The following is a 22271-nucleotide window of genomic DNA, read 5'->3' on the forward strand; positions in this document are numbered from 1 at the left end:
CATACTTCTCAAATCGAGACAACCATCCTCAGTGATTGTCTTTACTCTTACATCTGTTCAGCATTCAGTTGGTTATATGCCGTTCGAGTTAGGCATCATCTGACTCCCAAAGCAACCATCTGACTAGTCCTTCACATGGTATAGTCGTTCAAAGTTGCCGAATAACTCATTTATCTACTACTCCAATTTCACTTTACTCCACCATGACAGCAATTATGGGATACAATCAACCACCACCTGCATTCGACTCTCACGGCCAAAATGGCTCTCGTTTTCCAATGGCGGACATAAAAGAGTCGATACGAAAGGCCTTTCCCAGGACATCAGAGCTATTAAATCTGCTAGAGCAAACAAAACATATCCGCTCTGATGTTACTTTACAGCAAAAGATCGTCTCAGACCTTGAGTCGCAGTTAGCAGACTCAAACCGGGAGCTCGAAGGATTGGATCGCAGGCGCCTGGCCGACCTTGAGTCACATAAGAAATACCGCGATGGCCATGTCATGAAGTTTTTATACAGAGCCAGCGGTAAAGAGACCTCGTTTACGGGTCAGGCTGAGAGGGAAGAGCAGAATTACCACAACACCCTTCAGCAGGCGCATCATGCAGCAGAGCACAACTCAAGTGTCAAATCGAAGCTAGAGCAGGAACTCGAGAAGAAGAGAGAGCTTGACCAGAGCATGCAGGGTTACCTTGACCTTCAGAAGCAGCTTGACGACATTTACGACGACATCTTTGCAGGGCCAACACCTGAGTATCCCGAAGAAGACGAAAAGGAACGACGAAGCAACGCTGCACTATCTACTTATGTTGCGACAAAAACAGCGCTTGAACTAGACCAAAAAGCAGTGGATCTTCTTGAGCAAGCGACAGCGACCATGACGGCTGGACTGCAGCAGGTAGACAAGGCGCTTCAGTCAGGAGACATGAACCACATCCGATATCTGAACCAGGGAAGGGACCTCATTCAGCAGAGCAAGACGACGGTTGATCAACTGGTGCAGCTCGGCCCGGACGTGATCGAGCTACCTCCTGAGGCTAACCCGCGTACTATGGAGGTCACATCCAATTTGGGCGAAGTCTGGGGAAAGGTTGATATCACAGGTGGTCGTCGAGAAGTAGCGCGATGCACAGCAGCTTTGGATAATTGTTTGAGCCAGGCAAAGGAGAGGAGACATCGCCTATCCAAGGAGTTGAAGCGGAAAGAGGAGGAGATGGAGACAGCGAGGACAGAGTTACAGAAGATTCGGAGAAGTATCTTTGAGGAAGTTGTAGGCGCTGATTTGGTCAAGGGGTCATAGATGGTAGACTACCTACAGTTCGGATCTGGGTTCATTAGAGGGTCTCGAGGCTCATGTAATTAGACTTGGTAAGCATCTTCAAATCTTCAATCTTTATTGTCGTTGTTAGAAAGTAAACATGATTCGTCTTTTCGGCAACGGTCGCTTAATTCTTGACAGCTGCACCATTGAATGACACAATGCCAAGGAATTCTGACAGCCGTCAAAGCGCACTGGATTATTTAGTTAGCGTCACTAAAACATACATTGGTAGGCTAATTGTGAAGACTCGAGACAGATATTCTCATGTGAAGATGCAAACAAAATCACGCTCCTATTAACAAGTCAAGCCTGACCCGAATGGAGAAACCAAATCGTCATGGGAACCGTTTTTCGTTAAAATCTAAACGATTATCAAAAAGCCGTTTGGGCAGTTCGTCAGGACCCTTGAACATTGGCCCAATAACCAACGAATTTAGTCAATTTAGCGAGTCCGAGCAGAGAATGATGATTCATGACTTTCACTAGCACCAGGGGTTTCTCCCATAGACTGAGACTACCTATTGAAGCTTAAACACAATGTAAATTGAACTGAGTCGCGTTCCTTGTATCAAGGGTCCTGTGAAGGATTTAAAGATCCGACTGCCTGCCCAGCTAATGCTTGTTTAATGTTGCATCACTAGAGTCTTTCGTGATTATCAAGTATTAGCTTTGACTTGTCACCATCTTCAACATGAGCAGCTCAGGAGGTATGTTTAGCAATAAATCAAACCATTAATTACTTGTGCTAACAAAGCCAGAACGACCTATCAAGGGCTACGTTGACCCCAACTTCCCAAATCCCAACGGCGATTGGGATACGCCCATCATCATCTATGGCTACACGCCTGCTTTCTCCCTTGCCGTCTTCGCAGCAGCTTGGTTCGCTCTGTTCATGATTGTCCATCTCTTTCAGACGATTCGATTCAGAAGCTGGTACTTTATCACTTTCCCAGTTGGTCTCCTCTTTGAAATCGTCGGGTATATTGCTCGTTCGCTTTCAGCAAAGAAGGATCCGTACCATCTGCTGTACTTTATCCTCAACTACTTCTTCATCGTCACGGCACCTGTCTTCCTCGCTGCGGGTGTATACACGATCCTCTCGGCATTAATTCCTCGTCTTGGACGTCGATACTCTCTTGCGCCGCCAAAATTTATTCTCTGGTTCTTCATCACCTCTGATGTTATTGCTACGGTTGTTCAGGTTACAGGTGCTGCTCTCATTGGAGTGAAACAGTCCAACCGTGAAGATCCCACCGTCGCGAACAACATTCTTCTTGGAGGTCTGGCCTATCAGGTCTTCTCAATCAGTGTCTTTGTGATCCTCACGGCAACATTCTTATTTCGCGCCCGAAGGGAGATCAGCGGTCGTGGCAAGAAACTGACTATCTTTTGTGTCGCTTTTTCAGTGGCTACCATTTTGGTTTACCTGCGAACAATCTTTCGTCTTGCAGAAACAGCCGAGGGGCTTGGAGGTCATTTGTACTCCAACGAGATTTACTTTGCGTGTCTCGAGTTTGCTCCTATTGCATTGGCCGTGTTGCTCTTTGCTATCTGGCACCCTGGACGATGTGTCGGTAAAAAGGTCAGGGTCAAAGATTTGGAAAAGGAACAGGCTCGAGTCCAGAACTTTTAATATAGTCAAAGAATGATATCCAAGATTAGCTAAATATCTATTGTAATTAATAATCAAAATGTGCTACTTTGGGATTGTTATTCCCTTGTTTGGGTGTCTTGCAGTTCTCAGTTTACTGGCTGGTAGGTGGTACTGGAAGTTAGGTAGGCTTCAGCAGCTCCACCAAAGCTTATAACTGTACTTCAAACCACCACAAGCTCCAACTCACAGCTTTACCTCTCTCATCAACAACCTCAACTGGCAAGACAAAACACCATGCCTCCTCTACCACCTTCGGCAAACCCTCTCCCCCGGCTAGTCACATACTACCAAACTCATCATGACTCCTCAGGAAATCTCATCTCTACGCTGCCCCTCATCACACAACCAGGCATCGCCATCACTCACGTCATTGTCGCCGCCATCCACATAAATGAGGACCCTGAGAAGATCGCGCTGAACGATTATCACCCGTCTCATCCTATCTTCCAGACAATGTGGGCCGAGCTGCGTATTTTGCAAGCTTCAGGCGTCAAAGTCATGGGCATGTTGGGCGGTGCTTGCAAGGGCAGTTATGCACGTCTGGATGCTGACGAGAACACCTTTGAGCGATTCTACTGTCCTGTCAGAGACATGATTCGAGAAAGGGCGCTCGACGGCTTGGATCTGGATGTTGAGGAGGTAATGTCACTGGGTGGAATCGTGCGATTAATCGATCGTCTACGCAGCGACTTTGGACCAACTTTCATCATCACTCTCGCCCCCGTCGCCATGTCTCTGATCGACTTCAGAAGGAATCTGAGTGGATTCGATTATGAAGCTCTGGAAGTCATGCGCGGTCGCGACATTGCCTGGTACAACACCCAATTCTACTGCGGATGGGGAGACTGCAGCAACCCGCTCATGTACGATCTCATGGTCCAAAAGGGCTGGCCGCCGGAGAAGATCGTCATTGGACTCCTGACCAACCCTGAGAACGGACACGGTTATGTGCCGTTCAACCCTCTCGGCATGGTGCTGACGACGCTGCGGGGTCGGTATGGAAACTTTGGTGGTGTGATGGGGTGGGAGTACTTCAACGGTTTGCCTGGAGGAAAAGAGAGACCTTGGGAGTGGGCGAGAGAGATGACCGAGTTGTTGAGAGGTCACATCCTCTCAGAGCCAGCACAGGTGACACAGCTAACCCAACAACAGCAGCCTGTCCCAGTGGAGAGTGCCCCTAAGAAGAACGAGGAGGTCGATCCAGATACACCAGGTGGAAAGGACGTAGCACTACCGAAGCAGTTTGACTACTACACGGATGGCTCCGATGCATAGACATGATTTTTGTCACCATGTGCAGATCTATGGCTGCCTGGTTTTTCGTAGATCACCGACGAGCGAAAAGTGTTTATAATGATACCAAGGCAGTGTCTTCAAGACGAGAAGATAGATAGATACAAGCAGATGTCCTGCTTACGTGACTCCAGGCTCTCCTATACAATCCAGACTGTACTCTCGAATTCCTCAGGCCAGCTTTACCAGTTGTATTCTTGGCCCTTTATCGCAATCTTTGAAGAGTTTAACTGCTGTATATCCCCTCCATTGCGTCTCTATCTTCCAACTTCTATGCAATATGTTCGTCAAGAGATCTCCAAGACCTGCTCCCAATGTGACACATATTATCATAGTGTCACATTCAACGAGCATATCATAGGTGAGCTTATATGGAGAAGCATCGAGTTTCGGTAATCCGATTTTTCCATCATTGCTATAGGATATCCGTACAGGAAACTGGTCAACTAACAAATGAAATAGCTTGACTCCTCATAGAATACAGCGAACCATTGAAATACATGTCGAGGCAAGTAATACCACATGAGCCACCAAAAATGACACCCCCTTTCGCCCATCAGTCTATCATGTACCACATTGGCCTTCATAATTCATGCAACACAAAACACACCGAACAATAACATGTAAGTCGTAGCCTCCATCCTTAGAAGCACGCCATCCAGGGACTGCATTGGGCCTCGACGTTGTAGGTGTTATAGCGAGGATAAGTGCCCTTCATAGCATCCAGAATGGGGTTGAAGAATTGCTCATTGAACCTCTTGGTGTCGCAAGACGAACAGGGTCCGCTCAGGAAGTTATCGTAGGTTGTATTGTAACTGAGGTAGCCGACGACATTCTGGTGTGAAACATCAATTGCCTGGAGGTTGAAAGCCTCCGGCATGACAACCCAGTGATCTGCAGTAGCGTTGCGCTTTCCTGGGACAATGGGGTTCTGGTTGAAAAGAGTGCTGTTCATACCAATGTCATGAAGAGCTTTGATCATGAGGAGAGTCAAATGGGAGTCAGAGTCGATCTGGATACCTGCACAGTCAATGTTGATGGTGTATCCATCTCCTTTGACTGGCTTGGCGATGCACTTGCCGGTCTGTCGATCCCAGGCGAAGTTTTCGATAAAGGCCTGCCAGGTATTGGGCCAGTTGAGGAAACGAGGACTGACGAGAGTGGACATAAACAGCTTGCCAGCATTGGGGTCTGTGGGAGGGGCTGGGTCAGCACCGCCAGTAGAGCTTGGTGTTGCAGGCGACTGCGAGATGAAGGTGGTAGCAGGAGGAGCAGGTGATGTTTGCAGGGTAGAAGTGGGAGAGCTCATATCGCTAGGACGAGGGGGAGCTTTGTCGTCACGGTTGCATACGAAAGCAGACAAGCAGACGGCATCGTCAGTGACTGTTGTGTTGAGAGCGGCGCTGACAGGACGGCCACGATAGGCATAGCAGTTGAGCTCCTGGCCACCCTCTTTGGTGGTTACTGCAGATCCAGCAGGCATGCCATCAGCTACAGCGGGATTGATGTAGGCTGTCCAGACGACACCGTTGGAAAGCTTGACCGTGGTTCCCTTGGAGTTCCAGGGGTACTTTCCGCTTGCATACGGAACTTCAACGGACAGATCAGGGGCAGCAGGGAATGTGGAGGCATCTTCGGGCCACTTGATGTCTTTGTACCAGTTGACCTGGCGAGAAGTTGACCATTTGGGATGGGCTTTGTTGTCGCCAATGCCGCAATCAGCAAGGATGAGATCTTCATCGGGGTGACGAATCTGGGCTTGGGCAGTTGCCAAAAGGGCGCCGACGGCGGCCAACTTGATGGAGATCATGTTGACGGTGTGGTGAGTTCAGTGGATGTGGTCTTGAGATGTGTGCAAGTGTACAGAGCCGGTGATGATTGATTGTGACAGTGTAATGGTGGATCTGTTCAGCTGAGAAGATGAAGCTGATAGTGACAGGAGATGATGAAGAAGAAGAGAAGATGGAAACACGAAGAGGAGGAAGAAAGGTAATGGAGGCCTCGTTGTTCTGTATTGAGGCAGTCAACGTCTGAGCACCTTCCCTCTGTTCTCATCGTGGTTGTTTCGCTGGGGTCACTGATGTAGTTCAACCGTGTATTGGGAAGGAGCTTGCGTGCCGAGCACCTAATGACTAACTGAGAGAGCAGGAACGAGATAATGATGATGCCATCAGCTACCCAAAACGGCACAATTGGTCACCGAGCGTCTCAACTCCTGCCATAGCTAAACTGCTGAGAACTTGATGACGCAGAAGAGCTTGTTTAGAGGAAGGAACTTGTGGTTGGAGTTCAATTGTTCGTTTGTAGACCAAGATACCTTCACTTTTTTTGCCCTGGGTACTAGCCATCAATGGGTAAGAAGTTCAGTATGTGTTTTTACACATACTGATTTGACAGACGTAGCAATAGATTGTAGTTTAGTTTGATAGTTGGACCGCAAATAGTTATGTAAAGAGATTGTAGTTGCAGGACAAACACCGTGTTCATGAGATACAAGTTCTTGATGATTCAGAAGAGGACAACCTCATATTGCCTAAATTCATATACAAAGTTTTCGTCTGGATTTTCTAGTAATGCTTTCGACTTCCATTATCACTGATGAAGTATGCTGCATTATAGAAAGACATGATATATGGTCTACGATACATTCCATCCCAATTCAGTGGAAAAGAACATGTTGAAGTTACTCACGCTGGCTACCCTGCAGCTTCACTACGAGGAACGAGGTCTTCTCGATCTGTCAGCAGCTCCACCTAGGTCCGGCAGAGTATCAACAATGATCGCTCTAATTTTACCACTCTGATACTGCACTGCCATCTTCAGGTTCAATTATTTTAGCCTCAGCATGCGCCGCAACCCGATAGCCTTCAATTGGCGTCCCAGCCTTAGGACTCGCGGTCTTCCGCGCCAATTCAACCCAACGATCCGCACCGAGTCAACTCAAGCTTCCCGCATAGACCGCATCACATCGAAGCTACCTCGACGGCTGCAGAAATATACCAGCGGTCTACGCAACGCACCGGTTTCGCATATCGTCTCTTTTCTTATTCTACACGAAATCACAGCTATAGTGCCTGTTCTAGGACTGTTCGGACTCTTTCATTACACGAATTACGTGCCTGTCGACTACGTAACGGGCTATTTTCACGGCCATGTGGACGATGGTGTTGCTCGGTTCGAACGATACTTCAAGCGCAAGGGCTGGTTTGGCTTTGGGCAGAACGAAGAGGGCGAAACAACATCAAGCATATCTACGACACACCCTGACTCGAAATCCGAAAACGCAATCGAGCGCTGGCATAGTGGAGACGGGCGTTACAAGGTTCTAGTGGAGGTTGCTCTGGCATATGCGATTACCAAGGCCTTACTGCCATTCCGAATTATTGGAAGCGTTTGGGCTACGCCATGGTTTGCCGGAGTGCTCATGAGGGCCAAAGGGGTATTCACACGAAAGCCTTAGTCACTCATGATAATGAGGTCATCAAAGTTGAGAAGATTTTGTCTTGATTTTGATATACCGACAGAGATGAAGTCATCCCACTTCTATGTGCTTTTCCATTCCGTCGCTTAGGGTGTCGTATCAATGACAAATTTAAGCCTTCTCGTAGACCCAGTTGAACTGGGCGGACTTCCAGGAGACAACCTCGCCCTCCTTGAACCAGAGAGCAATCTCCTTCTGGGCGTTCTCGACGGAGTCGGAACCGTGGCAGACGTTGCGGCCGACGTCGATGGCGTAGTCACCACGGATGGTACCGGGGGAAGAGGCAAGGGGGTTGGTGGCACCGAGGATGGCTAGTGATGTGATTAGCAGTTGTATAATCGTTAAAGATGTCAAACATACAGCGGCCAGTCTTGACGGCGTCACGGCCCTCCCAGACCATGGCGCAGATGGGGCCAGAGTTCATGTACTCAATCAGACCAGCGAAGAAAGGCTTGCCAGCGAGATCAGCGTCTATGAGTATGTTAGAATCAATTGATGTATCAGATAGGTAGTTCTGGTGACGAACAGTGCTTCTCGAGGTGCTCCTTGCCGGGGGTCATAAGCTTGATGGCAGCAAGCTTGAAACTATCCAAAAGTTAATTACTTTAATAACGTTTATGTAGATATAAGTGCTTACCCTCGGTTCTCGAAACGAGAGATGATGGGGCCAACGAGTCCACGCTGTGGGAGATGAGTTAGCTCTCTTGAATCAATTTGTATCAACACCAATGCCTGTTTACCTGGACACCGTCGGGCTTGATGGCGATGAAGCTATGGCAACGTCAGCATGAGTTCAGAAAAGGAGGGCCATCCCCTGATGGGTGGTAGCTTGGTGGCGGGGTAGCTTACGTCTGCTCGGAGGAGGACATTTTGGCGATATTCTTGTCTGGTATGACTTGAGATGAAGAAACAGAGGAGGAAATAGTAGAATGGCAAACGGGGACTGGAGGGGAAAGGCTTGAAGAAGGCGGTGAAAAGAGGATATAAAAGGCGAGGAGGGCGAAGAGAAGAGCAAAAAATGGCGGGGCAAGATTTTCCGCAGTTCTCCGTCTCTGTTGCTTGCTATTCTCTTTGCCGCTCACGGCGGGGTCTTTTCGCTGGCGGGGCTCTTCAGCAACCATGATGAGCTGGCGTTGAGGGGTCTTGGTAGGTGCGAGATCTGGGGAATTCACACGGACACGTGACTGATAATTGGTCGATGTTGACAGAGAAAGGAGAAGAGACAAATCAAAAGGTCAAGCAATATCCATATACTGATATAGATGGATATAAATAAACTCCAACCAAGCTCAATCAGCTCTAGTACAAAAGAGTCGATTGGAACTCACAAAGCCCAAAAGATGTCGCCAGGACGCAACAACTACAAAAACTTCCGGTCAGTAAAGTACAGTGCAATAACGTCTAAACTCAATGGCAAAGAGAGCGAGCTACAGAATACAAAAATGGAAGAAGCTGGTTCGTTATCAGGTCTAGTCTTCTACTGAAGCTTGCCCCGCCATCCCGGTATCCGCTCCCCTGCGTCTCGCACCAGTCCCGTTTCGGATTGGAGTTTCACTGGGGAGCCAGGGAGCTAAGGGACAGCTTGACTTCGACATCATCAAAGCTGAGGTTATCCCCAGCACAAACCACAATAACAACACCCACTTCTGCTAGACAGAGGATTTCACGGTGGATATAGGACAGGAAACTATATCTTTTCTCGTAAAGTCTTGTTTGATTTACCTACGACATATTCGATTTCACTGTTCAATTTTTTGATCGCGGTCTGGTTCTTGACCGTCTAAACATCATGAGGTCAAATATGGCGTCGTCCTTTCGCTGGACGGCGCTGTTGCTACTGTTGGGCATTATGACCTGCCTCATACAGTTGGCTGGTAAGCTTTTTCAGTAAACATTGACCAATTCCCGGCTCACAATCTCTCCAGGTGCTGTCAAGGAAAACGACTTCAAGAAGTGCAACCAATCCGGCTTCTGTAAACGAAACCGCGCTTATGCCGACGACGCTGTTGCCAAAGGTTCGAGCTGGAAGGCACCATACGAAATTTTGGCCGATTCAACATCTTTCGAGGATGGAAAGCTGGAGGCTATGGTCGTCAAGACTATCAATGCCAACGGAGATACCGTCCGCCTCCCCCTTACAATCTCCTTCCTCAAGTCTGGTGCCGCTCGAGTTACGATGGACGAGGAGAAGCGACGCAACAAGGATGTTGTGCTCCGAGACGATAGTCCTGTTCGCAAGGAACGATACAATGAGGCCGATAAGTGGGTTCTTGTTGCTGGTCTGGATCTCGACAAGGAGGCACAACTTGCACACCAAGACAAGACCCAAATCAACATCAAGTATGGACCCGATGCCAAGCAAGAGGCCGTCATCAAGTTTTCCCCCTTTGAGATTGACTTTCAACGCGATGGTAACTCGCATGTCAAGTTCAACGACCGTGGCTGGTTAAACATGGAGCATTGGCGACCCAAGATCGAGAACAAGGAGGGCGAGGAAGCTGCCGAGGATGAGAGCACATGGTGGGATGAGTCTTTTGGTGGAAACACCGACACCAAGCCCCGTGGACCTGAAAGTGTGGCCATGGACATCACTTTCCATGGATACGAGCATGTATTTGGAATTCCCGAGCACACTGGCCCTTTGTCATTGAAGCAGACTCGTGGTGGAGATGGCAACTACGCCGAGCCCTACCGCATGTACAACGCCGATGTGTTTGAGTACATCCTCGACAGCCCTATGACACTCTACGGTGCTATTCCTTTCATGCAGGCTCATCGCAAGGGTTCGTCTGTCGGTGTTTTCTGGCTCAACGTTGCCGAGACTTGGGTCGATATCACCAAGGACAAGAGCAGCGCAAACCCTCTTAGTCTCGGTGCTGGTGGCAAGACAAGCACCCATACTCATTGGATTTCCGAGAGTGGTCTCCTCGACGTCTTCGTACTCCTCGGCCCCACTCCTTCCGACCTCACCAAGACCTACGGAGAGTTGACCGGCTACACTGCGATGCCTCAAGAGTTTGCCATTGGTTACCACCAGTGCCGATGGAACTATATCTCCAGCGATGATGTCAGAAACGTTGATCGCAACATGGACAAGCACAAAATCCCATACGATGTCATCTGGTTAGATCTTGAGTACACTGACGACCGAAAGTACTTTACCTGGGAACCTCACTCGTTCCCTGACCCTATTGACATGGGTGAGCATTTGGATGCCCACGGCCGTCAGCTTGTTGTCCTTCTTGACCCCCATATCAAGAAGACCGACAACTACGTCGCCTCTGAAGAAATGCTTGCCCAGGACCTTGCCGTCCATAACAAGGAGGAAAAGCCATATGAAGGATGGTGCTGGCCTGGAGCTTCCAACTGGATTGATTGCTTCAACCCCAAGGCAATTGAGTGGTGGAAGACTATGCTCAAGTTCGACAAGTTCAAGGGCACAATGAGTAACACCTGGATGTGGAACGATATGAGCGAACCTTCGGTTTTCAACGGACCTGAGGTGACCATGCCCAAAGACAACATTCACCATGGAGGATGGGAACACCGTGATGTCCACAACCTGAACGGTCTGACCTTCCAAAATGCTACTTTCCAAGCTCTTCTTCACCGTGAAAAGGGAGAACTTCGACGACCTTTCATCCTGACACGAGCCTTTTACGCTGGATCACAAAAGCTTGGCGCTATGTGGACGGGAGACAACCAGGCTGACTGGGGACATTTGGCGGCTTCTATCCCCATGACTCTGAACCAGGGAATCTCTGGTTTCCCCTTTGCTGGTGCTGATGTTGGAGGCTTCTTTGGCAACCCCGAGAAAGACCTGCTTGTCCGCTGGTACCAGACTGGCGTGTGGTATCCCTTCTTCCGAGCTCATGCACATCTGGATGCCCGACGTCGTGAGCCTTATCTCCTAGGCGAGCCTTACACTCAGATCTCGACTGCCGCTATCAGACTCCGATACACTCTTCTGCCTGCATGGTACACTGCGTTCCACACCGCGGCGCAGGACGGAAGCCCCATCATCCGACCCATGTTCTGGACGCATCCCACCGAAGAGGCCGGTTTCGCTCTCGAGGACCAGTTCTTCGTTGGCTCGACTGGTCTTTTGGTGAAGCCGGTCACGGAACAGGGCAAGGAGTCAGTTGACATTTGGATCCCTGACGATGAAGTCTACTATGACTACTTTACCTACGATGTTCTCAAGACAAGCAAGGGCAAATATCTTACAGTGAGCGCACCGCTGGAGAAGATTCCTGTCCTACTCCAAGGAGGACACATCATTCCCCGACGTGACACTCCTCGACGATCAAGTGCACTCATGCGATTCGACGACTACACGCTTGTTGTCTCAGCTTCCAAGGCTGGCGCCGCAGAGGGTGAGCTTTATGTCGATGACGGTGATTCGTTCGATTACGAGCAAGGTCAATACATCCACCGTAAGTTCACCCTCGGCGGTAACACATTGACTTCTCTGGATGCCGAGGGACGTGACACCAAGTCACTCAAGGCTGGCACATGGCTGAAGGCTATGGAAAGCGTCCACGTGGACAAGATCATCATCGTCGGCGCACCCAAGACATGGGATCAGAAGGAGGCCCAAATTGAGTCAGAGGGACGAACATGGACAGTCCAGGTTCAATATCACGCCGCCCAGGGCAGCCGTGCAGCCTTTGCGGTCGTGGGCCGAGTTGGAGCCAAAATCGGTGAAGACTGGAGTATTAAGCTTGCTTAATGCTTATGAATAGTTTAATTAGAGGTGGGGAGAAGCTAAGAATAGAAACCTTTTTGGATCATGAAATGGTCTATGAATTAACGGTTGGCGGCAGCACCCGTGAGAAGTGTAACTATGCTGTGACTACGAGAGGGAGCCACAGACATCATGAAACCACCAATAAGGCAAGCATCAACGTCTATGCCGCGTAACGGAAATATGGGTAAGCAAGTGGGGAGTGAAATGAATACAGGGCCAGGGTGAAAATTAAGCATGATTAGAGATGAGAAAGGGCCTTGAAAGGTTGAGTATATCACCACGGGCGGTGTCTGTGCAGTTTGAGATTCACAATGGAGCCATGTGTGTTTTTGATAGGTTTCCGTAAGAGCAACCTACTTAGTTTCGGATAAAAGAAACAAATACCATGTGTGCCTAGCTATATATCCCGAAGCTTGGTCTATAATTCTATAAATGGACTTGCACATTTATCTCTAGGCCGTAAATTTGTTTCTATTGTCCTACGAACAAAGCACTTTCAGTCCATCAACTGGTACATGTACGAATCGACAAGATATCAGGATCGATTGACTTTGTAAGATCTGCTATGCAAACAAGACCTGGTAAATATCATGCATGAAAATTCTCCACTGAAGATTTGCTCGCTTGGAGATGCTCGGTAAGTGAGTTGTGATACGGATATATAATGGAGCAATGTAACCTCCTTGTTGAAATTAAGCTTCGTGATTAGAAACCCGATATCCGCCATCAACGACCATGGATGAGAAGGAATCTGTGAATTTTTAGCAGAGTCAGGTTTGGGTTACCAAGAACAAGTCAATATTTTGCAGTGATAGTTTACTGTGACTGCTGATTTACCTCACCCACTACACTCTGCAGTTTGCTCGGAAATATGTTGCTTGTGAATTGGGTAGTTCTCATGACTGCGAGGGCCTGTCACTCCTCGCCAGTCACGTCTCGAGTAGAATAAACCCAAGATAGGTTCAAGAACTGCCATCTCAGGCAGCAGACGTTCTTAGAGATCTTTGCCATGGAAATGTCGGCCAGCACATTTTCTTCTGAGTGTTTGAGCAAACCTGAGGAACGTACGAGTACAGAGGATATCCCGGGTCACCCCTAGTCCCAGATAGATGAAGGCAACGAGTAACACGCAAGTGTATAATTCAACATTGAAGACTCGACTGTTCTATCCCACGTCTCTAATGCTGAGGGTTTTGTCGTCTTGACTGCTGCATTGATGATGAGACCAGACACAGGGTAGAACAGCAGGAATGCACTCTTTTTCTTCCCTGGCGTCTTTTCCCATTAGATATTGTACTGCCGCGCAATACATCTTGAATTGAAACAATATTAACCCCTGACTTGGCATGCATAGAGTTGGGATAACTAAATATGGGTAGGACATCATCGAGATGGTTGTCTATCAGCGTGTGGGACGAGATAACCCAATCAATTTATGGTTATTCAAACGCGAATCAATCTCTCTTAATGTTGCTTACCGCCCTTAAACTTAGATCTTCAATTTCATGTCAACCCCTTAGGGTACCTCCTAGCATCTTCCTTATCTACGTGTGCGGTGGGACAGGGATAGTGTCACTGTCTTAGAAACTGTGCTGCGGGCGTTCCGACGAACTGACTGGGGATTGGTCCTAGCACAAAACCCCCTGAGCTTGAGCTTTGATCACTTTGATTAACGAGTTGAGTTGAGATCTTTGCTTCTGTGCAAGGCTGCTGCTGCTGTTTCTACAATCTTCTCTTTCTGCGGATACAAGTGAATTCCTTGAGCTGGGGCGTTTCCATAATATATCTTGGCGGTTCCGCTGGCGCCCTGAAATTCGGTAACGCGGAGGTAACATGGATCGTCTAAAGTCTGGGCAAAGGATTTTTAGGTGACATTTTTAAGGGTCCCGGATGTAATTTCTGTGGTTTCATGATGCATCCGAGTGAGGCTCTTTTGTGCTGAAACCAAAGGCTTTTGTGCTTTGGAACTACTGTACGGTACCTATACTGTGAGTGTGCCCCCCACGCTGCAAGCCAAGAGACTGCACACACACACAAAGGAACTGGTGAAGAGACGGGATGGTGCTGTGCCTGGCGGCGTCAAAAGCCATGGAAATTGGGTGTGGCACCAAAGGAATGCAGGGGAGCACACCCTTTTATTGGAAGCTTCCAATGGAAGCTCGACAAGAATTTCATTCAACGGGAAGAGACGGATTAAATTTTTTTAATTTTTTTTTCTCTCTTTGCCGCCACCAGGCAATATCATCATGGAGTGGTTGTCGTCATGATGGATGTCACATATTTACCTGGAGAATACGAGGGCTTGATGGGCGATGTTCGATCAAGATTCCATGATCGACTAATCAATTAACGGCTTGCTTGCATATTACGTAGGTCTACATGGCAAAAAGTGAGTGCTGACAACAACAGATTGCCTCACCAAAGTGGATATGAGCATATCTCGGTCGTTTTCTTGGCCCGTGACGTCAGGGTGGTTATTCCCTGCGATCAAATGTTTTTAGCTTCCCCCTGGCCTGTTCAACTCAATGCGCCCGTTGGAGTGTCTCGGGTTAGCGAGAGAGTGTGCGTCAGATCAGGATCAGATCGACCATTTTGTTTCCCTGCAGATGGAAGAAGTTGCTGTTGTTGTTTTTGCGGATAAATCGTGACAACGCAGTCAATGATCTACATCAGCTTGTGCAATGACCCTCCCTCCCCAACCAGAAATATCTCTGGATTGTGATGAAGTGAATTAAGTTACTAAAGTTGAGATCCCATCATTTTCTTTTTTTAGGGGTGATTGATAGCGTATAGTGCTTGGGGCGTGCCCTGGCTCCAGGGGCATCCATCCATCCATCTTCTATCGGCGGCACCCTCGGGCTTTCCCATTTGGGTGTTCCATGGTGACACAGCCTGTGGGCGTCCACTGAAAGCCCTCCGGTAATACGGACTCATTACTCGACACTTGGCGGCCGGTCTCTAGGCCCTGACTCTGACTCTGGCGGCTCCACTTGCCAACCACACCCGAACTTGTCACTCCCAGACCAGTCAATGGACTCTGTTCTGTTCTGTACAGTACAATCATCTTTTTGTTCGTTGCCAGGGAATTCTGCAGTGGAGGTGTAGGCAGAGTGTAGAGTTTTAACGGTAAGGAAAGCAGCAAGTAAGAGGGGAAAAAAGCTTATCTGTGATGGAATATCAAAGAATATTAACCACCAACTTGGAGGCAACACAATGATGGAGCCATACAGCATAACCAACAGTGGATAAGTTAATTCCGCTTCACATGGAAATGCCATAGTATTACTATCCCATCTCTCCATTCTTTCACTCCCTGGGGCTGGCCTGGTCAAGAAATCAACCCAGGCCATGCTCAGGCTACCTTATCTGTACTGACCCATTCTTCCGCCTTCTTGGCCGTCTCCATCGCTCCACGCCTACTCAACTGAATGTGCTGAACCTCTGGCCGATCTCTTAAAAGCTCGACAGCATCCCCGTCACCCGCAGGGTTTCCAACAATTCCCCCAGATTCTCTTCTACTTTATTCCTTTTTTTCTCTTCCCTTTTCCATTTTTACCTTTGTCAATATTTCATCTCTCCTTCTTTTGTTGCAAGCGAGGGTGATAAACAAAGGTTGGATCAGGGTGACGACATTATAACACCCCTTCCCTTACAGACAAACCCAAAACACCAAGGAAATCCACCTTGAGTGTATCTAAACGACCACGCGTCGCCTCACCAAACGAGAAGAAGAAAATCGTTTATCTGCGAGATCGATGTCACCGAGGATCATCATCTGAACGATCCACTTCCTTACTATTTCTGTTTCCCAATTGTCTCGTCTCTCGTTTTATCACATCACCAAACCCCAGTGTGGGTATTCACCACTCGCTCTCCACCACAGGTTGAACAAAGCTTCTTTAAAATAATCTCTGCTGGACATCGACACTCTCTCCTATCTCACTACCTTGTCTGAAATCTCGGATACAACCTCGTGTAGTGAGCATCATCAGCAGGGGCCATCATGAGTTCAGATCCGCCCCCAAACGGCTTCTTTGAGGAGAAAGAGTTGAAGGACTTTAACCTCAGACAACCACCTCCTTCAAGAAACCCTTCGCATATAAGCGTGCAACAATCAGAGCCAGCGCCGGAATCAGCAAACTCTCCTAAATCACCTGCCGACAAGAGAAATTCGGCTCCCGCACTCGACACATTTCCTACTCTACAAGCTCCCGTCGTCACCAATGACTCGAATTCACTCCGGTCGCCAATTGGCCAGCGCGCGGATGCCAGCCGGCTAGACGACAACATTGAGCTTTTACGAATTGAGCGTGCTGTCTCCGCGGATGCTCGCGATGATTCCAGCCATTTGAAACATCGAGCTCACAACTTTGAGCCTGAAGACGCCTTCAACGCGCCCATCCCCTCTGAGACCATGCAAAGAGAGAAGCAGCCGGATGCTGATGCTACATTGCTCAAGTTTTGGATGTTCCTCCGAAAGTTTCCTCGATTCGTCCGATACTGCTTATACCTGGTCCCCGGAGCTGCTTTGCTTCTTATTCCTGTCTTGCTCGGTAAATTTGCCCTCAAGGATGACGGTAAGCGACGAGATGTCAACGGTGTCGATCTCATGTGGTTCGGCATCTGGCTCGAGATTGTTTGGGGAGTTCTCTGGGTTTCTCGTATGATCAGCAGTATTTTACCCCCAACCTTCAAACTTGTTGCCAAACTCTTTGGGTCCACCAACGCCAGCAAGTGGAAAGACATCGGATACCAGCTTGACCTGCACACGGCCGTCTTCCTCTGGTTCCTCGCCATCCTCATTTCCTTTGAACCGACCATGATGAACCACAACTTCCGAGACCAGAAGCCGCATTGGGTCAGCATCATGAACAAGGTCATCATTGCTTTGTTCACATTGGCAGCTCTCAACTTTGTTGAGAAGATCCTCATTCAATGGATCGCTTTCACTTTCCATCAGCGAACCTATGCGACTCGAATCGACAACAACAAGGCGGATGTTGGGCAATTGGTTCATCTGTACGAACATGCCAAAGCTCACAACGAAAAGACCGATTACTTCTTCCAGCGCGGCAGTGGCTCTGCTAGTGGCGCGCAGACTCCAATGCAGACACTCCAGGATAATGCTCGTCAGATCTTTGACAAGGTTGGATACGTGGCTGGCCGAGTCGGAAACGACTTGATCGGTCGCAAGATTGACAGCAACCACCCTCGCAGAGTTGTTAATGAACTTCTCCGAACCACTCAAACGGCACACACCCTTGCTCGTCTCATCTACCGCTGCGCTGCCAAGGAGGGTAACGATCTGGTGTACCAAGATGACATGGAACGAATCTTTGGCAGCGAAGAGGAGGCCGAAGTTGCTTTCATGATGTTTGACAAGGATATGAACGGTGACATCTCGATTGACGAATTCGAAGCTGTCTGCAACGAAATCCATCTCGAAAAGAAGGCCATCGCTGCTTCGCTCAAGGATCTTGATTCGGTGATTAAGAAACTCGACAAGGTCTTTGTGTTTATCATCATCATCATTACCATCATTGTCTTCATCTCGATTCTTTCTGGATCGGCTGCCGCGGCTCTTGGCTCTGCAGGTACCGTGGTACTGGGTCTGGCCTGGGTTCTCCAAGCTACCGCCCAGGAGTTCCTCCAGTCCATCATCTTCGTTTTCGTCAAGCATCCTTTCGATGTTGGTGACCGTGTAACTGTCTACGGATCTACCGGTGACAACATGATGGGTGATGACTTTTATGTGACCGAGATTTCTCTCCTCTACACCGAGTTCAAGAAGATGCAGGGTCACATCGTCCAGGCTCCTAACTCGCTCCTCAACAGCCTCTTCATTCTTAACCAACGACGATCCAACGGCCTCGCTGATGTTGTTCCTTTGGTGATGCGTTTCGGTACACCTCAACACATGATTGATGATCTCAAGGAACGAATGACCGAGTTCTGCCTTGCCAACAAGCGTGACTATGCACCCCGTATCATTACTGAGATGGTCAAGGTCGATGACGTTCGATCGTGCTTGATGAACATGATTTTCTTCCACAAGACAAACTTCCAGAACGAGCTGTTGCGTCTCAACCGTCACAACAAGTTCGTGACAGAACTGATGACCCAAATGGTCAATGTTGGCATCCAGTCACCATTCCGCATCGAGCCCGGTGGCAGCCGCGAGCACCCCATGTACTGGTCTGGTATGCAGCCTCCTCCTTATGGCAAGGAGCCTGATCACGCCAGTGGAAATGGCCGTGGCGTTGACCTTCACGACAAGCCCGTTCCACACGACCGACCCCTTCACTCTGAAGGCCCTCCTCTGAGCCATGTTCCCTCTAACTACAGCGCCCGTCGAGGTGGAGCTGCTGCTGAGCGCATGCGCAACATGGATCAGAGCTTCGACTTCCAGGATGTCTTCGACAATCGACGAGAAAACATCCAAGCGCATCGCCTAGCATCCATCCGAGAAAAGGAGCGCGGTGCCCGAGCTGAAGACGAAGCAGAACGACGATCGATGGCCAGCTCTTCTGGCGTGGAGCGTCGCACCTCGACAGAAAGCCGACGACACGTATTCAACCGAGTGAGGACAGGGTCTAGGAGCAGTAAAACTCCCGGTAATATTGTCTAAGGGGGCTTCTTATGATACCTATGATAAAACCAAATCTTTACCCAGCATATAGATATTCAGATTGGCACATCTGGAGCGGTGCACTTTTTTTTTTCTTGGAGGCGCATAGATCGCAGCAATCCACCAAATACGTTGGTTGAACAGATCGACTCAGCAGAATATAGAGAGCGACAAAAAAGTTTAACTAAATTTTATCAATAATTCATAAAAGGCGACTGGCCGTGATAAAGAACAAAGTGTTATATTGCTTGTGATCATGACAGTAAGAATAAATGTGTCACAGAATGGAACTGTCATGATGGCCCGTCGCTGCGGACCGGACCGGACGTTGCAGGGGTAATCCTGGGGCAGATTCGATGATGTAACGGCTTGAAGTATAGGATATGGGTATTATGGTGAACTCAAACACTTATTCTCGTCTGCTGGTCTCTGATGTCTTGCTAGCAATGGAGTATGAATATCCAATGCATCGTCCACAGCTTCTATTCAGACCATCATGCCACAATCCTCCCAGGAGTAAATGAGAACCCCTCAATCAAGGCTGACACCCTAGTCCAAGGGAACCAAAACCATGGTGGTAATTAGAGCTGTTAGCGTAATTAAAGGGTCCATTAAGTCCGCCCTACAAGCTCTGTGCCCAATAACTACAGAGTGATTCGATAGCTTGTCGGCTAAAGTGGAGAGACCAATGTTCAGCTCTCTCGCATCAGGATCAGGCCTTTGTAGTCGAAACCAACTTTCAGGTTAGGCCGTGGAACAGAGCAAGGGATAAGAGCTTGAGCCTGAAGTGTTTATATATTAGTTACCTAGTTTGCAGTGTCTGTTTTATTTGTTTCCAAAACATTCATAATCGAATATACTCTCGCCGATCTGCTACCGTTGCGCCTCCTTTGTGCTCCCAACCGCCACTACCGTTGCCCGAGGTCACTTGTATCCAATGGTTAGTCGCTGTGCTGTTCAGCTGAACCTCGCCCTCAACCGTCCCTGGACACCTCGCATCTTCCAAAGCCTCGTCTTCAAGGTCGAGTCGAGTCGAGTCTCGCCCCAAGCAATCATGCCCACCGTCGCGGCGCAATAATACCGACCTCTTAATAAGAAAAGCGACAATAAGAACTAAATGCCTGGCCTTCCAGAAGGCTGGGAAGCCGACTACGATGGCCGTCGCTGGTTCTACAAGTACAAGCCCACGGGACACATCCAGTACCACTTCCCCAAGGAAGGCGATGAGTTTCCGGACTTTATAGATAGTTTTTCGCCAGCGCCGGATCTTGCGCCCGAAGAACGGCTCGAATCTCAGCAACAGGTTCGTCGGTATGGGAGTACTACCGCCGCGCCTGCTAGGCTAAGCCCGAAGAAAGACGATGGAGGTTATGGCATGTCGGCTACGGCGCGGCCGGTGAGCATGACCTGGGATGGAGGGCTTGAAGAGGAGAGCACGGTGTTTCAGCCGGAAAGCTTCATGTATCTCGGGCCTGGGACGTATACTGATGTGAGTCCGCTGGCGGAAGAGGAAGAGGAGGCTGCGCGGAGAGTTGTTGCGGGCGGAATTGAAGGGAGAGTCGACAAAAGTCCTTCAAAGGTTGTGAGTCCGTTGAATAGCGAAAGGACGACGCCAGCTCAAAGTACTGCCAGCGCAGGCCCTATCGCAGGAGAGCCAGTATTGGTACCGCCTACAGTCGTCGAAGAAATTCACGAGATGCCGAGTCACGAGCCTTCACCGCCACCCGATCCTGTAGGCATCATTGCTGAGATGCCCACGGACGATACAGCTCAAGCACATATCGAAAAACACCCTCCACCGATCGAGATGGCAGATAATACGGTTCTAGCGCCTATAGAAACTGCAATCCCCATGGCTGAGTTACCGGGGCGAACAAGTCCTACAGAAAAGAAGAAAGAAGAACCGCAACTTGCGCCAGGGTCATTGAGGAACTACAGTATGCCAATGCAGCCGCTGAAGATTGATAAAAAGCCGATTGCGGAGGCGCCCGCGATGGTTCAACCATACAAGCCAGGAGAAATTCGTGTAGAGATACCACCAAATCCAGCGCCTTTGCGACGATCGACTTTTCAACCTGAGGATCCAATGGGTAATGCGAGTCCAATTCGGCCGCCCGATAGAGGCCACGCTGGTACGCCCAACGTGCTTTCGCCGCCTCAAGTACCGCCTAAGCGTCCGCTAGATGAGCCGTCCCGACCTCAAATACCATCGAAGCAAGCTTTCGATCAATCTTTGCAAGCAAGTTTACCATCAAGCGTCTCTAATAATGCGCCTTATATCCCAGGGCAGGAACCTGAGTTATCCCACATGCCTTCTGTGTTGAAGCCTGCACGTGGAAAAGGTCCTGGGCAGCCTGCTCCTGGTCCTACGAGAGCACCACAGGGCCATGTCTACGTACCACCAACACAAGGAAGACATCCACCATCTATGACTCCAGCGCCTATGGCTCAGCAACAGCGCCTTGAAGAACCGCGAATGGGTATTCAGAGGATCAACACTGTACCTGATTCATTGCCTTCTCAGAGACCACAATCCGTGATTCAGAATGAGCATCAAGGACTGCCATCTAGTACAGCAAATCAGCCGCATATTCCGAAACGACCTGCTAGTGTGATGCCTGACATGATGGGAACGCAAACACAGGCCCAGTACCAGAGTCCAGTCGACAGCGTTCCACCGAGAGGTCTGCCCCGATCTGCGACAGCAGGACCCGGAACTCAGTTTCCTCCATACCCAGTCAATAATCTACCTTATCCTGACGATCGACCAGCACTTCGCAGAGAGGATCCTCCATATCCCGAAGAGCCATTTGTGCAGAAACTTTTCATACCAGATCGAGGCCCTGCTAACCCGTCGCCTCCGCCTCCCAACAATCGACGACACTCATCGTACAGCTCTGCCATCGTCTCGCCGGACTCACGGCACGGGAGCATGTCGTTTCCAACCCAAACACCTTCGCCGATGGAACACAGTCGCCGCGCATCTACCACTTCGAGTTCTATGCCCAATTATACACCTTCGCCAGTGTCAAATACGCCATCTACGCAGAGCTTCTCGCCAACACCCCCTTCCACCACAGCAAACCAGTATCCGCAGGGGTCTTACTTCAGTGTGCAAGACGCTGAGAGCCAAGGTTATAATA

At 49.1% G+C, this 22271-nt stretch overlaps 10 protein-coding genes across 10 annotated transcripts; 7 read left to right on the top strand and 3 right to left on the bottom strand.

Annotated features, from left to right (window-relative positions):
* Positions 1-261: 261 nt before the first annotated feature.
* Positions 262-1301, top strand: FGSG_05967 (uncharacterized protein; the record flags this gene model as incomplete). Its single annotated transcript, XM_011326278.1, has 2 exons — positions 262-270; positions 384-1301. The coding sequence occupies 2 exons, from the start codon at positions 262-264 to the stop codon at positions 1299-1301; spliced, it is 927 nt and encodes a 308-aa protein (XP_011324580.1).
* A 712-nt stretch (positions 1302-2013) lies between these two features.
* FGSG_05968 (uncharacterized protein) lies at positions 2014-2955 on the top strand (the record flags this gene model as incomplete). Its single annotated transcript, XM_011326279.1, has 2 exons — positions 2014-2029; positions 2081-2955. 2 exons carry the CDS (start codon positions 2014-2016, stop codon positions 2953-2955), a joined length of 891 nt encoding a protein of 296 aa, XP_011324581.1.
* A 255-nt stretch (positions 2956-3210) lies between these two features.
* FGSG_05969 (uncharacterized protein) lies at positions 3211-4251 on the top strand (the record flags this gene model as incomplete). Its single annotated transcript, XM_011326280.1, has 1 exon — positions 3211-4251. One exon carries the CDS (start codon positions 3211-3213, stop codon positions 4249-4251), a length of 1041 nt encoding a protein of 346 aa, XP_011324582.1.
* A 661-nt stretch (positions 4252-4912) lies between these two features.
* FGSG_05970 (uncharacterized protein) lies at positions 4913-6079 on the bottom strand (the record flags this gene model as incomplete). Its single annotated transcript, XM_011326281.1, has 1 exon — positions 4913-6079. One exon carries the CDS (start codon positions 6077-6079, stop codon positions 4913-4915), a length of 1167 nt encoding a protein of 388 aa, XP_011324583.1.
* An 864-nt stretch (positions 6080-6943) lies between these two features.
* FGSG_05971 (uncharacterized protein) lies at positions 6944-7729 on the top strand (the record flags this gene model as incomplete). The annotated part of the gene is made up of 2 exons (XM_011326282.1): positions 6944-7026; positions 7093-7729. 2 exons carry the CDS (start codon positions 6944-6946, stop codon positions 7727-7729), a joined length of 720 nt encoding a protein of 239 aa, XP_011324584.1.
* Positions 7730-7751: 22 nt separating this feature from the next.
* On the bottom strand, positions 7752-8871 carry FGSG_05972 (nucleoside diphosphate kinase; the record flags this gene model as incomplete). Its single annotated transcript, XM_011326283.1, has 6 exons — positions 7752-8061; positions 8111-8221; positions 8277-8335; positions 8388-8431; positions 8491-8521; positions 8600-8871. 6 exons carry the CDS (start codon positions 8869-8871, stop codon positions 7862-7864), a joined length of 717 nt encoding a protein of 238 aa, XP_011324585.1. The 3' UTR covers positions 7752-7861.
* Positions 8872-9539: 668 nt separating this feature from the next.
* Positions 9540-12482, top strand: FGSG_05973 (uncharacterized protein; the record flags this gene model as incomplete). The annotated part of the gene is made up of 2 exons (XM_011326284.1): positions 9540-9624; positions 9676-12482. 2 exons carry the CDS (start codon positions 9540-9542, stop codon positions 12480-12482), a joined length of 2892 nt encoding a protein of 963 aa, XP_011324586.1.
* Positions 12483-15433: 2951 nt separating this feature from the next.
* FGSG_12847 (uncharacterized protein) lies at positions 15434-15850 on the bottom strand (the record flags this gene model as incomplete). The annotated part of the gene is made up of 1 exon (XM_011326285.1): positions 15434-15850. The coding sequence occupies one exon, from the start codon at positions 15848-15850 to the stop codon at positions 15434-15436; it is 417 nt and encodes a 138-aa protein (XP_011324587.1).
* Positions 15851-16503: 653 nt separating this feature from the next.
* On the top strand, positions 16504-19128 carry FGSG_05974 (uncharacterized protein; the record flags this gene model as incomplete). The annotated part of the gene is made up of 1 exon (XM_011326286.1): positions 16504-19128. The coding sequence occupies one exon, from the start codon at positions 16504-16506 to the stop codon at positions 19126-19128; it is 2625 nt and encodes an 874-aa protein (XP_011324588.1).
* A 1117-nt stretch (positions 19129-20245) lies between these two features.
* Positions 20246-20864, top strand: FGSG_12848 (uncharacterized protein; the record flags this gene model as incomplete). The annotated part of the gene is made up of 2 exons (XM_011326287.1): positions 20246-20710; positions 20745-20864. The coding sequence occupies 2 exons, from the start codon at positions 20246-20248 to the stop codon at positions 20862-20864; spliced, it is 585 nt and encodes a 194-aa protein (XP_011324589.1).
* Positions 20865-22271: the final 1407 nt, after the last annotated feature.

The sequence above is a fragment of the Fusarium graminearum genome, chromosome 3 (assembly GCF_000240135.3).
Source record: "Fusarium graminearum PH-1 chromosome 3, whole genome shotgun sequence".
Classification (NCBI taxonomy): Eukaryota; Fungi; Ascomycota; class Sordariomycetes; order Hypocreales; family Nectriaceae; genus Fusarium; species Fusarium graminearum.